The following is a 15,890-nucleotide window of genomic DNA, read 5'->3' on the forward strand; positions in this document are numbered from 1 at the left end:
CATTACAGTAAACTTACCAAATAAATGCCTATTTACATATCTACTGAGCCTTGAACGACATTCCGGCATCATATTTGTATGTATATATTTATATATTTATTATTATTAATTAACAGTTTACAGTTCGATTAGTTTTTTGCTTGTCTGAACGGTGCTGACCATAAAACATTCTGCCAAAAGTTCTGTGAGAAATAAAACAGCAGTATTCCATAACTCAGTCATGTTGATTATTCGTCTTACAGTTGAGTATGAGGTTTTAGATGGCTTGTTAAGCAAAGTGCGTCCTGAACAATGCGTTATCAATATTTTATATTACGAGTGGGGAAAACAATGTATCAGATTAGTATCGGCAGATACTCAAGGTTGCAGGAACGGTATCGGATTGGACATGAAAAGTGGTATCATCCCATCCCTAATAAAAACATTTGATATGTTTTGCTTTTTAATGTTTTTCAAGTGCATCTAGGGTCATAACATATTTGTTGTCGCCCCTGGCAGTTACATTTAATTAGCATATAGAGCATATAGTGTGCTTTGCATAATTCATGTTCTACGGGATTTAGTCAATCTTATGCTTATGGAAGATTGTTAAGAAATAGGAGGGATCAACAGGTCGAAAAATAAATTCCCAAAGATGCATGCCCCAGTAATAAGCATGAACATTTTTTGACAAAGACAACGTGATGTGGTTGTGGGCCTGTGTTGTCTTTACCTGGTACTTATGAATAAAGGTCACTATTGCGGTTTCTGGGATTACAAGGACAAATGAAAATTAATCACCACCTCATCACAGTTGGTTTTTGGCACTACCCAATCATCCGGCATTGTTACAGTAACTACATCTTCAGGTCAAACACATCACAGCTTAGATTTAAGACAAGAGAGAGGAATGTCAACTAGATTTTTAAAGTGACCTTCGCCATTACCCATGACAAAGTCACATCCTTCGCTCCCCGTGCAGAAAGTGAGCTGGCCATGCAGCTGGAGTGCTGCCAGACCGAGGTGGAATTCGTCCGCAGACGACTGAAGCAGACAGAGGAAAAACTGGAGACGGAGAGACAGACGCGGCAACAGCTCGATACCAAGGTGAGGCAGGACGCGCTGACGTGCGCGGCTACACGGATGGGAGATTAAATGTGTGAAGGTAATGACCCTGTGCGTCTGTGTGTCTGTGTTGAGGTGGCGACGCTGCAGGCCCAGCTGGAGCAGTCCAGGAGGAGCGTGACAGAACTGAAACGTCACTGTCGCCGCGTGACCTCTGACCTTCAAGACGCCCGAGTCCTCACTGACAGCCTGCAGAGTCGCATGCACGAGCTGGACCGCAAACGGAGGAGGTGTGTGTCCACCTGTTCCTCTCGAAGTGTGACGTCAGTTCGCCGCTACATCCCCCTGTCCGGTCTCGCATGGTCTCTGAGGGCAAATGGCGTCGTTTGATGGTGTAATGTTAGGACTACAGGAGGGAATTGACTTCTGACAAAGAAAATAAACAGCATAACAAATCCAAAATCAGCCAAGTCGAAATTCTTACAATTATCTTGAGGTACAAAGTGATTTTTGGAACATCGTATAAAGTTTTTCTCTGGTAGCGACCCAAATAGCATATGGAAGTGGGCCACTTCAAGCAATGCTGCAGCGCAGCTGGCCAAAATGGAAGTGGCCGACACAACACGTACAATAGTAAATGTGTCCTAAATATCCTAAAATCCAACGTGGCTCTCATTTTGGCCGAGATGCGGTGCTCTCAGCAAGATTTGGACCTGCAGAAGATTTTTCTGCTGCAGAAATCCAAGTTACCCAACGCGTAGGCAACACCTATCAAGCAGGCCAATCTGTGTGTGTGTGTGTGTGTGTGTGTGTGTGTGTGTGTGTGTGTGCAAAATAACTGAATGCATGGATGGATTTTCCTTGCACTCCTTGCGAGGGTATCTCCAGATTACTAACTTTTGCAGCTGATTGTCAGTGAAAATATTGTTCGAAAAAACACATTTTCACAAATATTTCTGAAAATAATTGATAGACAATCTATCGCTGATACTGATCAGATTATATTGATCCCCGTCATGCGATGAGAAACATCATGACGAAGTCAGAAAAAGATGTCATGAACAATTCAAAACTGCATTTTTCCAGGTATCGCTGCATCCTATAGGACTATTGACAAGACCTAAAGCTTGAATAGATCTCAATATAATTTCATGTGGTAGAAATGACGTTGTCATGACGTCACTTTGAAGTCAGAAAATGACGTCATAAAGTGAAGCAATGCACTAACTTGTACAACCAAAAAGACATGTGGTACAGTTTATTTAGATTTACCAATCATCCATTATCATATGGTATAAATGATGTCACGATGGCATCGTGATAAAATGGCAATGTGACAAAAAAAGTTGACTGACTGGGATTCATACAGCGCATGCACATGGTATGCGTCACCCCTGTTGCTTTTCATTTACCATGTTGTATGTTGGGCAAACAACGTCATTGCCAATGACAGGATGAAGGAATTTATTGGAAAACGGAATGTGACGCGGATGACAAAACGTGATTTCTAACGGGGGATAAATGACAATCTAAGTGTCTTAAATCTCAAAAGTCCCAGGTTTACTTTTGGCCTGTCGTATGGAAATTCTGCATATGTTTTCTATTTCGTTATGTTATGTTTTAACCGAATGCATCTGCCCGCTCCTCCTGTTTCTATTAAAGTTTTTGTCTTTAATCAGGTTTGACAATGAGTTGACTCAGGCTCTGGAGGAAGCTGACAGCGAGAGAGGGCTAAAGGACAAGGCCTTCCAGGAAAACTCAGCTCTCGGGGCTGAAATATACGCTCTGCGCCGCAACTTGCAGGTGTGTTTGTATTTATCTGTGTATACTATATACTATATACTGCAAAACCAGGCAGGTAATGTTCCCTGGAAACAGCATGGACCATGACTCATATTCCAGTGTCACCGACTGTAGTTCTCGGACATCTCTTCACTCTGTTACGTGTCCCGTATGAAGGGGGAGTGATCCATGGATATTTCTTTAAGACACACCGGCTTACCTGGTCACACCCTATGGTTTACCCATGAAGCACCTGTGCTGACGTGGTAGGATCTGTGTGTTTAGATTACAAGGGCACAAAGAAAGAGTGTGTGGATTACCGGACACGATAAGGGATGGCTAGCGGCCGACACTAGCCTCACGAGTTTGAGCTCCCTTGGTAGTGCTTCCGGTTCCCATGCGGAGGGTCGGGGGTCCCACCCTACGCTTTTGTCACAAATCACACCCTGTACACGGGCGTCTGTTTTCGGGCAGCCATCTTGGATTGCTATTTCCCCTTAATCTGTCTTCGCCTTTCCCAGTAACATTGTGTCCGTCATCTCTCCCACCTACTGCAGACGTCACTCCCTACACCGACACATTGCGTGAGGTTTTGCGAGCTAGCAAATTTTGTGGGACCTGTGAAGAGTTCCTCTTTTTGGCCTGGCCACGAGTTTGCTGAGTTTGTCCGTGTCCACTGCGGTCCCAGCGGACCGTGGTGTCGGTGGTGGTGGTCTCTTGGCCGGGTGTCCTAAAGAGTAACGCCATACATATGGAATATGCAACGGAGTGGAGAGATTGTCTTGATGCGATAGAGAAGGTGTGGTCCCAATGGTTCCTTTGTTCTCTGAGTGAAGAGACTGTCTTTCCAACTCTTGGGGCCACTCAGGGACATGTTTCGTCCAAACTATCAAGTGATTCCACACCAGCACAGGTGCTATGTAGGAGAACCAATGGACGTGGAAGCCAGTGTGGAGTGAATAGTCTCTTCTCTCAGAGAACCAAGGCTACAATGTAACCATACGGTTTGGTTTGACCATAGACTGAATATAAAAATGGACGTAGACACCGGGTCTGTAAAATGAAGCCAATGCGGAAATGCCTGAAGCCTGTATTCTCTGGAATGACCAGCAGAGGGCGACTGCACTGGTTGCAAAAAGAAGTCTGTCCCTATAGAGGTCTATGAGAAAACGACTCTACTTCTCACTTGATTTATAACATCAGTAGACATTTTTATGTTCACGTTCTCAATCTCTAGTTTCAACTCTTCTGCAATACAGCATGATGTGAATTTAGGATATTATGGTCTCATTCAGAGTCAAACAGACGATAGAGCATCGTAGAGTGGATACAGCGTGATTGAAAGTTGGACAGCTGGTTTAAAAAAAACTAAAAACTCGAGGCTGCAAAATGAGGCTCACATACCAATGGGGGAGGTCACGGTGGGTCTGGCGAATAATGCTACTTGACACTGTTCAGTCCTGTTGTGCATTGGTGTTGGTGTGAAATATTGACACAATGAGTCATCAGTGTGTTAGTGCAGAATGAATGCATTCGGACTGTGGGAGCAAACCGCTGACATAGAAAAACCGAGGCACTGTTAGGGAGATCGGCTTCAAGTAAAATGTCAATGGCCTCCATTCATCATGTGAACATGGGAAAGAGCACATAATCTATTGTGGAAATCATGGCTGTCACAGTTGATTCATGGCGCGTTGTCACGGCAGTTAAATGACGCAGATTTAACCCTAGATTGATGAGTCTGAGATGAGGGAGACATGTTCGGGGAACTGTGTGTGCGCAGTCAACGGCACATTTGACACATCGCAGAAAATGTGGTGTTCGCTGAAGGTTAACGTGATATTGGGCTGTACTGTATAGTTAATTCTTTAAAGTTCAATACATTCCAGACCTACTGTGTATGAAATTATCTTTTGTTACATGACGGCAGGTTCGTCTTTCTTTTCTCCGTTTTTGTGTCTGTGTTGGAGATCGTTGGTTTCAACTCCCATGTGGCCAAAACGTGCCAAAGTGATCTTGAGCAAGTTCAGGTCATTGTACCTGCACCAGAGGATGACCAAAATGTTTAACCCGCACTGTGACGCGCGTGTGATGGGTGTGTGCAGGAGAGCCAGACGGAGGTGGGTCGCCTGCAGAAGCAGAAGGAGGAGCTGTGCGCTCAGATCCGTGACCTCAGCCTCCCCGTCGACCTGGCCTCGGATTCACTCCCCGACCTCAAGAAACAGCTCCGACTCCTGGAGACCCAGGCCGGCGAGAGGGCGGAGGAGATCGCCAGGCTCGCGGCCAGCGTGCAACAGCAGCAGCAGGTGCCCGGGACAATTGCGCGCAGACACGTTTGGAATGCGTCCGCCCCGTCTTTGCCTCTCTCGCCTGATTGCTCTTCTCTCCGCTAGATCCACTTGAGGTTCGAGATGGAGGTGGAGAGAATAAAGCAGATCCACCAGAAAGAGTTGGAGGATAAAGAGGAGGAGTTGGAGGACGTACACAAGTCCTCTCAGAGACGGGTGGGTTGAGCACAATCCAGTGAATGGGATTGACTACATCCCAGCATGCATTTTGCATTAGGTCAGAAACGAAGTTGATTTTTACAAATACAAATACAATATTGAGGTACTCATGGTTCACTACTGTATAATTTTTCACTAGTGCTTCTTTATTTTTCTAGTCCACATTTTAACTCCACTATATTTATTTAACAGCTGAGTTAAGACTTTCAGTCAGGCTGGTTTTGTTCAAAGTCTCCTGTTGCAACAAAGTGCAGAATACGGTTCAGGCGACATGGAAGTGGACCTGCAGATTGCAATGGATTTTATCTCCTTGTCCAAAAAAATGTAGGCTTAATCCCGCTGGCAGAAAGTTGAAAACACCAAACTCTGGTTCATTTGCTTCAGAGGCCTCTGGTATTTTATGCTGTTTAGTTCATACATCCGCACGTGATCACTTTTTTTATGCCCGTCATTATGCATCATGCTGCAGGGACAAGTTTCCCGTCATAGACGATAAAAACTTGTTCCAGGTCGTTCATCATGTTTTTCTTTTTTGTGGTACGTTCGCATGTGTGTGTGTGTGTGTGTGTGTGTGTGTGTGTAGCTGAGGCAGCTGGAGATGCAGTTAGAGCAGGAGTACGAGGAGAAGCAGATGGTGATTCATGAGAAGCACGACTTGGAAGGACTCATCGCAACTCTGTGTGACCAGGTACACGCACGCACACACACGGATAATTGTGTCACATAAACTCTTACATCTTTACATTTGTACGTGCTTTTTCCCCCCCCCCCCATCCGACTGAATGATGGTCCATAAAAATGTGTCACATCCCAGATCATGGATATTGTGGGTTGAGATTCTCTGGCCGATCACTATGTTAGTCCGTGCATTCCGGGCACCACAAGATAAGCGTTCGCATTTAACCGTGCGGCTGATCGGTGGCTCTGGTCTGTAGCCGAGCCTCACAAATAGCTGTTCAAACATTCAGGAGTGGGGCTGATTTTTTTCCCCAGATATAATGCTAAGTTGTTTTTTTTGTAGGGTTATCTATGTCATGGAAGGTTCAGTCTGAGCTCTTGTCGTCCTGCAGGTGGGACACAGGGACTTCGATGTGGAGAAGAAGCTGAGAAGAGACCTGAAGAGGACTCACGCCCTGCTGGCCGATACCCAGCTGCTCCTCGCCACGGTCGACAGCGCGGGTCAGAGCGTGCCCAACGGCAGCAAAGAGCAGATCGAGCGCCTACACTGTCAGGTGACACCCCCAGCTACCGAAGACTTTACGTCCACCTGAGTGTCACCGTCTACCCCCCTCCCCCTGACCAACTCACTCTTGTCTCCGTTTAGCTGGAAGAGAGCGAGGCGAGGCGTCTGGAGGCGGAGGGCCTTCAGACGACTCTCGCCCAGGAGCTGGAGAACACTCAGATCGAACTGGAGAACATCTGCAAGCAGAAGAGCGTGGTGAGTGCAGCCGTGACTACGTGGAATATACTCCCGTTACTGTGCATATTGGACATTGGATCTGCTAACATACTGACAAGACTAAAGGCTAAAACGTGTTCTAATCTGGAGGTAGCCAACTTAATAAACCAATAAAATATTGATATAAAATAACAATCATAATAATAATCATTCACTCAATTAGGTCCTCGCTCTGACTTTGTCAGTGGAGCTCGGGCCCTAATAGTAATAATTGTACGCATGCTGCCTATTACGGCTGCAACTAACGATTATTTTCACAATCGATTAGTCGATTAGTTGTTTGGTCCATAAAATTTCATAAAATGGTGAACAATGTTGATCAAGTTTCCCAAAACCCTAAGATGATGTTTTGTTTTGTCCACACACAAAAGATATTCAGTTTTCTGTCACATAAAAACTACTTGAACCGATTAAAAGATTATCAAAATAGTTGCCGATTACTAAAGAAGTCGATGACAAATCGGTTAATCGATTAACTGTTGCAGCTCCTATGCTTATCACTGCTCCACCAAAACCAAAATTTTGTTTACATCTAAAATATAGTTTTGTCTGAAAAATCTGCTGTGACGTCATCTTCTGCTGCTTCAGCCGTTTACTGATGTTCAACTGTGACGTATTTTCATTCCAACAATGAAATGTCACATTGGCTTCTGTGATGCCTGACAGACAAAACAGTGGGGCAGAGCTGTACGAACCCAAGTGGACTTAAGTAGAGTATTAACGGGCTACTTGCACAACCGTGTCCGGGTTCTACTTAGTACTGCGCAACTGTTTCCGGTCCGGTTCAACAGCGTGTCCGCTGCAGAAGACGGAGAAACCAGCCGTCGTCTTCTCAGGTCGGGATGGGTCGGAAACCCATGAAAACTTAGTACGCCATTAAATTTCGATGATGCCGAACAGTGGGTAGCAGGAAAAAGACCCGGACTAAGTGCGGAGGTACGTCACGAAGCCTAGTGCATGTGGTGTATTCAAGGTGGTGACCAGCCATATCAACACCTTTTGCCTTCTCTGGGGGTTTTGATCAAAGTGAAGTTGTGAGCGTGGTGCAGACAACCCAGTCTCACCGCCTCCTGTCCAATTGTCCTTCCTGCCTACTATTCCTTGACCTCAGTGGAAAACGTCATGAGGTCAAGGAAAGGTGTAAAGGACGACTGATAGGACTTAGGAAAAGCAGACAGCGCCGCTCAGAGAATCCGACTCGACTTTCACTAACCTGCGTCATCACGCGACGGCGGATGTTGTTGATGCGTCTGCCCTGGTGAAACTACACATTTCCGAAAGATGGACTACAAAAACCTCAGCGGCTCCATCAGCATGTTTCGGTGTTTTACCACCGTGTGGCATCCCATGTTATGATTCATATGTAACAGTAACTGACATGATGACGTCACTTCTGGATCATATTCATACTCTTCTGCTTGTACTTCTACTTGGGATTGAATCGTTTACGTCCGTGAGTGGCGCGTCACGTTAAATAGCGCTGCCGCAATGCATTGTGGGGCGTCTATATCTCCTTACTCTCACATAGGAAGCTCCAGTGTACCTTATGCTAAAGGAGATAGGAAAGGAAGCATTGAAGCTCCTTTCCTATGCATTTAGAGAATCTGAACAGCTCTTATCATGGCTGCTGATCAAATACTCCCGGGTCACGTCAAGATTTAGGACACCTCCTTAGCCAATTTGACAATTCCACCGTACCCTCTGTGTGTCCAGGTGGACGAGCAGTTGGCCCTGCTGCGGCACGAGAAGGTGGACCTGCTGAAGAGGCTCGAGGAGGACCAGGAGGACCTCAACGAACTCATGAAGAAGCACAAAGCGCTCATCGCACAGGTAGGGCTTTCGCGCGCGCTTCCTGTCTGCCTGTTTTGACCACCGATCGATCCCTCTCATCGCTTGTCCTCTTTCGTCCAGTCCTCCAGTGACATCTCTCAGATCAGAGAGCTACAAGCCGAACTGGAGGAGGTGAAGAAACAGAGACACTCTCTCCAGGAAGAGGTTTGTTGGGCAACCGGAAAATAACTGCGTCACTGAGGGGATTATGAATCAGTTATGTGCTACTGAATTTGGGCAATTTAAGATTTCAATGGATTTCTAAAACACTGAACCTCTTTGTCACAGCTCTCGGTGTAGCCGTGAGCTCCAGATGGAGCCCTGCCAAACGAACTGATCCGTGGGTGCATGGTTTGCCACGCCAAATGTTTTTTGGCTCACTCCTCTCCCTCCGTCCACCTTCTCGTGTTTGCAGCTGCAGCAGTCAGTGTCCAGGGTGCAGTTCCTGGAGTCATCCACTGTGGGGCGCAGCATCGTCAGTAAACAGGAGGCCCGAGTGTGTGACCTGGAAAATAAGCTGGAGTTTCAGAGAGGCCAGGTCAAGAGGTTTGAGGTGATTGTCAACGCGCGTTGGTGTTTTCATTCTCCCGCACTGCTTTGTCCAAAATGTTGGCCCAATTCTGCACAATGTGTGCCGCAGGTGCTGGTGTTGCGTTTGAGGGACAGCGTGGTCCGTCTGGGAGAGGAGCTGGAGCAGAGCGCCGAGGCCGAAGCCCGGGAGAGGGAGAACGCCCGCTACTACCAGCAGCGCCTTCAGGACATGAGGCATGAGATGGAGGAGCTGAGCCAGAGAGAGGAGAACAGCAGCCGCAGACGCATGGAGCTGGTAACACGCCCGTACCACTGCTGCATTTTGTTTCACAAATGTTTCAGAACTCTGTCCGTGTTCCCTCTCTCCATCGCCAAGCATACAGCATGGGTATGTCGCCAGGGCAACCGTAGTTTTGTTTTTGGTTTGCAACCTCTACTTCTTCTACTGTTCTATTACAGCCATGTTACGGTAGGCCGACATAGCCTATACTGCCACCTTCTGACCAAACTGCTCCGGTATATTCGCTCTCCAAAGCAGTACGGAAACACGCGTCATTTGCATTTTTGTTTATTGCGAACTTTCAAAAGTTCGCTGAAAACTCGTTTGACATTAAGAATGGGAGCATAGCTCATGTCTCATAGGTTATCAACAGCCTTAACAAAAGTACACACGCTCGCGCGCACACACACACACACACACACACACACACAGAGACCAATCAGTGTTGAATTTAGAATGCATGGCCTTGATTAACATTTTTACATCCGGTTGGGTAACAATGAGTGGGACGGAATATGATAAACATTCATGTAAGTATTACTACCTGCGCCAGGGATTATGTTATGTTTTCGCCCCCGTCCAGTTGTTTTGTCAGGAGGATTACGCAAAAACGGATTACCATAAAATGTGGTAGAATCATGGGACATGGGCGAACGAAATAGATAACTAGGGACGGATCCCGACAAAGCGGCGGATCCTGGAATTCTTCATCACTTTCTTTAGCACTGTGATGTACGACGACTTTGACATTTTCACGGATGTCCCAGGGAATACTGCGTGGATCTTGACGAACACAATCGGGCCTATTTAGAGGACTGATAGCTGTGAGTAATGGTACATGGACTGTATTTATTTAGAGTCATCGACCACCCAAAGTGCTCTACAGTGTAAGGAAAAAAAGACAACAATATTAGATTTAAAAAGTTCACCTGCAGACAGATCATCCCCCACGCTACCTGGAAACCACAGAGGCTGCTAAATATAAACAGGCATTACTCACACGCAAGCTGTGAGACAACACTTTAGTGGGGCTGGCACTGAAAAAGCCCTGGCCAAAAGAAATAAAAAAAACACTTCCTCCAGGCTGTTATTGGAACTAAACCGCACTTCCAGAGCAGTCCCACTCATCTCTGCTGCACTCATTAACAAAAACAACATCTGGTGCACTGTCTGCGAGATTAGAAGACATCACTTTCACTGCCGATCAAACCGCGTTTGAGCTCGGCAGCGGGGGGGGTTTCACTTCGTCAACACGCAAACACACACTTGCCCATTCCGTAATAATTCTGTGAGTTTGTATGTCTTATATTGTCCATAACTATGCGTTCATATATGTATAATCACCTGCAACATGAGGTGGACCCGACCTCCGTGTGAGTCGCGTTGAACACGGTTGATGCACAAAACGGTCCAGAATACGTCGCGTTGAATTTTCAGACGCTGCCGGGAACTGGAGATGGAATCGGCGGCGCGCCGCCATAAAGTGTCCCCTGTCGGTCGCTCAGTTGGCTGAGGTTTGCAACTTTACCACCAGATGCCACTAGAAAATTATAAAAATTACACACTTTAAGCTTAAAGCTTAGTAATCAAGTCGATATGATGAAATATGATATCTTGTGGTACTTGGTTATGAAACAGGCTGGAAGATCATCATGGAGGAACTTGAGTGAAATCACTTTCTCACACTGCCAACAAACTTCGATATTTATTGGGCCAAGATGTCATCAGTGTTGTCTATATCTATATCTATCTATTTATATATATAGTACTCCAACTCATCCGAAGAACTATGTTGTATGTGCTCTAATACGACCAAATTGACGGTTTCCTAAAATAGTGCCTGTACCACTGACAGGAGGAACCCCACAAATACTTTCCCCCTCAGAGCGTTGTTGAGTTTTTTTTAAATGTATTTACTAACCCATGGTTAATGAGCTTGTAGAGGTAAAGGTTATGGTTGCATGGCAGACAATCAGCACGATTGCTTTACAAAACATAAGCAAATCCACTGGGATCCACAAACTTGACGGACTTACGAAGTTCGCGGTATACGTCTCGACCGCTGACCTCTAGCGGCCGCTAGAGGTCAGCGGTCTTTAAAGCGACCACATAGGTCGTACAAAGCATCTATGTGGTCGTTTATGGGGAGAGAGAGATAAAGATATATAATAGATGGATAGATAGATCTGGTGGGAAGTTAATTGCGTGTGTGACACGGAGCTAATGAACTCAGGTTCCACGTCAAGTTTGATGTATGTTTGATGAAATACGACAATGACGTCCACTGGATGGTGTAGGCTGCGTCGCTGAGTTGACATACAAGAACAAGACGTCACCAGCATGCATCCTCCCCCTGTGCCGCTATAATGGTAAACAGTGAAGCCTCGTTGGACATTCGAGGAGCAGTGGCCGTGGCCATGTTCCAGGGCGAGAACATGTTGACTCAACCTAATTAGTTTGCTAAAGATGGACACTGTGACTCGTCGTAAGAAATGGTACAGACAGATTCTCACTTTCCTCTGACAATCGCAGGATAGGCTTCCTCCAATATCAAAGTCCGGAAGTGAATCAGGATTCAAACCTCAGTCCTGTCATTCACCGCGACTTCCTCTGTAAATGTACTGTGATCGCTCTTACAGCAGCCTCACCTGACACACACACACACACACACACACACACACACACCGTATAAGACTGAAGGGGAAAGAGCTCTTACTGTTTGAGCACCTCAGCTCACTCAGACCCGCGGGGTGAGTGTCTTCTTTGAAACTGTTTCTGAAATCGCACTTTAATTAAAATGCTTTCTTGTCATTTACCATTGCAACGGCCTTAAATGTGTGCATGTGCTTCTGTAAGTATGCAGATTTGGACTCAAAGTGTGTATGCAGGTTGATATGCACAGTATGTGTTTAAGTATCACAGCAAACATTTGGGCCCTATTCCATCACATTAATTATATTCCACAAGTCAAACACAAAAAGTAGTCAAAATGTAATATTTGCATATTTCTAAGGAACACGTGATTATGTGCAGAGTTTAAGATAAACCGCACTCAGACGAGATGGGGAGAGAAAAAGGAAATATGCGAGACTCCTGGGCTTTCTCCAAGCAACCGGCGAGATTAAATGTTTCATATGTGAGCAGCCAACTTCATCTTTGAGGATGTTTTTTTTTGTCTAGAGATACTGTAGCTGCAGCAAACTAATACGCGAAGAGTTGTTTTGCTCCCTGAAGATTACCAGTTGCACTCAGTTTTATGGACTCAACCGTGTTTGTGTTGTCGCTCGCCGCGGATTCCTCAGCGACCTCTGAGCTGAGGAGACGAGAAGGAGCTCCGATGATTATTCAGTTATTAGCACAGAGAAACACACACGTGCAAGGATGCCCTTTAACAACCTACCAACCAACTATACATGCATGCACGCACACACACACACACACACACACACACACACACACACACACACACACACACAATATTCCTCCTCCGCCCACCTCCCCCAGCCTTCTTAACGTCATCTCTCCCTCATCCTGCTTTCTCTCTCTGACTGTGATTAATCCTCATTGTCTCCTCAAGGTTATGGGCGCGCACACACACACACACACACACACACACTGATACATGCTTACTGTATTTGTCACCATGACAACCGGTGCACCCACACCCGTCTCCTCAAAGCCAACAAAGCCAATAACTTAGAAAGCCTACAGGCTTTTGTGCGTGTGTGCAGTGGCGTGTGTGTTTGTGTGTGTGTGTGTGTGTGTGTGTTTCTTTTTATGGTTGTGTTCACAAATATTGGTGTGAGACCATCGTTGTGGGGACATTTTGTCTAGTTTGAGGGATAAGACTTCAGGCTCGTGGTTAGAATCAGGTGTAGGTGAGGGTTTGGGTCTGGGGGCTAGAGAACACAACTCACCCAAGACAAGTGTGTGTGTGTGTGTGTGTGTGTGTGTGTGGGTGTGGGTGTGACTGTGTGAGTGCAGGGATACGTGAGGAGATGCCAGAGGGACAGAACAGCAGCAGCAACATCAGACAAGATGAATTAATAAATCACACCATTGCCCCGGTATCAGTGTGCGTACGTTACAATTTTCCTGTAAATAACCCGAGTGGTCCAAACATCGACACCACGGTCTGGTGCGTAGGACCGCGCGTGAGAGAGCACGTGCCACTGGACGCCCGCCGTTTGACTGATGAGCTGATCTGGGTGAGAATTTGCTGGTAACATGCTGTGTCCTTTAATCTCGCCATGTCCGTTGACAGGAAATGCAAGTGGAGGAGCTGAGCGCCGTCAGACAGGCGCTGCAGGCCGACCTGGAGACGTCCATCCGCCGCATCGTGGATCTGCAGGCCGCCCTGGAGGAAGTGGAGTCGAGCGACGAGAGTGACACTGAAAGGTATTTGACCTGTCCTCTGCCGAGTTTGATCACAGCAGCGCAATAACTGTACTTTGGTACAAGTCTGAGGAGCTGTTTTTTTTATTTTATTCCTTTTTATCCCATTGAATTTATCTGGCAGCTTAAGTTACTAGTTACAAATTAATATTTTAGTTTAAAACCTATGAAGAGTGTATAAAATATGATGCTAGTCGACTGACAGAAAGGCTCTCGTCAAAAATCAATTTTCATGTAACATTCCGGCTTCTCAAATATGAGAATTTCCTTTAACGTGATTCAAACTATTACTAAAACCCCTCACTGCACTTACTGTAACCCGAGTAATTGTGCGTTAGGATTGGATGACTAGTTGAACAAAAATTGAGAATTGTTGAGGTTTCACTGTGGTTAAATGGGAGCCACATTTCTCTCTATTGTCTTACATAATCAATCTGATAATTAAGAAAATGATAAGCAGAAGAATCTGTAATAAAAACAATCATTAGTTGCAGCCCTACATAAAATACACTTGATGATAACCACTTCAGTAAAATGCTGCTCACACATTAATGTATCAGTAATAATGTGTATATAACACTCAATTATTTGATACTTCGGGTACAAATTCCTGTTTATATTTGCATGCTTTTACTCAGGTAACATATTTAATGTCTCACTTTTACTTGTAACTGAGTATTTGAACAGTTCCACCACTGAAACTCACCCTATCACCACTCTGCCCTTCACTCCAGCGTTCAAACTGCTGTGGAGTCCCTCACGCGAAAGAAAGACCTGTAAGAACCTGACGAATGTGTGCGTGACTCTGGTGGTGGCGGCGTGTGTGTGTGTGTGTGTGTGTGTGTGTGTGTGTACTTTACAGTACCTTGCTGTACAAGTTAATTGATCATTTAAATTCAATACATTTTTGTTTTCACTGTTGCCCATCATTTCCACCGCTACTAATAACACTGTACTGGTCTGGAAACACGGTGACGCCTCAGGCAGATCATCAGATGGTCGGACAGGTTGAGAACAAGCTCACAGTTTATTAAACCTGAATGAAAAAAATGAACATTCAAAATGTTGGTACCCATCCTGTAAAATACCCATCACCTTTTATTGAAAACTGAAAGGACAGTTTACCGGTGATACTCTTACCATTTGCCTCCGTTTTCACTTCCAAATAAGTTTGTTGACGACCTGTCTGATGGTGGGACTTGCTCGTGCGTTCTCGACCTGTCAGACCCGACCTGATCTCACCACACTCCCACAACCGGGTGATTCAAGTGTTGTGACGGCGACCGTGAATGAAAAATGCAATTGGAAAACGGGCCGTATGCATGGCTACTAACAGCCAACAGCTAGGCCACAGCTTTAAAAAAAAAAAAAAAGGAAACATTTCCTTCCATAACAACGAGTCATCTCTCGCGACGAAGTATGATTTCACAGTAGTTTTCGTCATTTGCATTTTGCCTGCTTTTCCAAGCAATTGAACTCACCGATAAGAACCAGTTGTCAAACCGACAACTGGTCTAAACAGATGTATGATGTTACTGAAATAACAACATGTTGTTCAGTGATGGATTCTGTATTCTGTTCAATTGCTAAGTGCCTTCATGCCGATATAATAATCCAACTTAACTTGACTGGAAAACCAGTAACCTGTAAAAGCAGGAAAACTGTAATAATCATTGCGGCGAATGGAGCAAATTTGCCGGCTAAAGAACGGAGGGGATGTCTGATGGCTGGGTTTGAGAGGGAGTTCGAGTAAGTTGCTTTGCTCTGCAGTGACTCTGTGTCCAGTGTGGGCTCGGTGGGTAATGAGGAGGTTGGAGAGGGGATCCGTCGCTGGTTAGGAGTGCCGAGAGGGGGGTCCCGCGGCGGCGGCTCTCCCTACAGCAGCCGCCACTCTGTTGCTGACACCACGAGCACCTACAGCTTCCGGTGAGCCCAGCATCCAGTGCACACATTCACAAATGTTTGAAGAGCTGCGACGATGACAATTAAAGGACGTTTCAGTCATTTTTTCAGGCGGAAATGCTGTTTGACATATAGTTAATTGAACATCTTGATGTGGAGG

General features: G+C 45.7%; 1 protein-coding gene across 3 annotated transcripts in view; it reads left to right on the forward strand.

The window, feature by feature from the left end:
- Positions 1-15,890, forward strand: part of LOC118301338 (unconventional myosin-XVIIIb-like) — a 49,491-nt gene that overhangs the window by 31,967 nt on the left and 1,634 nt on the right. For 2 of the 3 annotated variants that reach the window (XM_035626753.2, XM_035626751.2), the window contains exons 27-41: positions 962-1,086; positions 1,180-1,334; positions 2,724-2,847; positions 4,932-5,132; positions 5,220-5,330; positions 5,917-6,021; positions 6,404-6,565; positions 6,658-6,771; positions 8,506-8,622; positions 8,704-8,787; positions 9,038-9,175; positions 9,263-9,448; positions 13,698-13,831; positions 14,563-14,604; positions 15,599-15,754. In XM_035626753.2, the coding sequence (XP_035482646.2) occupies positions 962-1,086; positions 1,180-1,334; positions 2,724-2,847; positions 4,932-5,132; positions 5,220-5,330; positions 5,917-6,021; positions 6,404-6,565; positions 6,658-6,771; positions 8,506-8,622; positions 8,704-8,787; positions 9,038-9,175; positions 9,263-9,448; positions 13,698-13,831; positions 14,563-14,604; positions 15,599-15,754 (1,954 nt within the window). The remainder of the gene's footprint in view (positions 1-961; positions 1,087-1,179; positions 1,335-2,723; positions 2,848-4,931; positions 5,133-5,219; positions 5,331-5,916; positions 6,022-6,403; positions 6,566-6,657; positions 6,772-8,505; positions 8,623-8,703; positions 8,788-9,037; positions 9,176-9,262; positions 9,449-13,697; positions 13,832-14,562; positions 14,605-15,598; positions 15,755-15,890) is intronic. The other variant, XM_035626752.2, reaches the window with a different exon arrangement.

The sequence above is a fragment of the Scophthalmus maximus genome, chromosome 2 (assembly GCF_022379125.1).
Source record: "Scophthalmus maximus strain ysfricsl-2021 chromosome 2, ASM2237912v1, whole genome shotgun sequence".
Lineage (NCBI taxonomy): Eukaryota > Metazoa > Chordata > Actinopteri > Pleuronectiformes > Scophthalmidae > Scophthalmus > Scophthalmus maximus.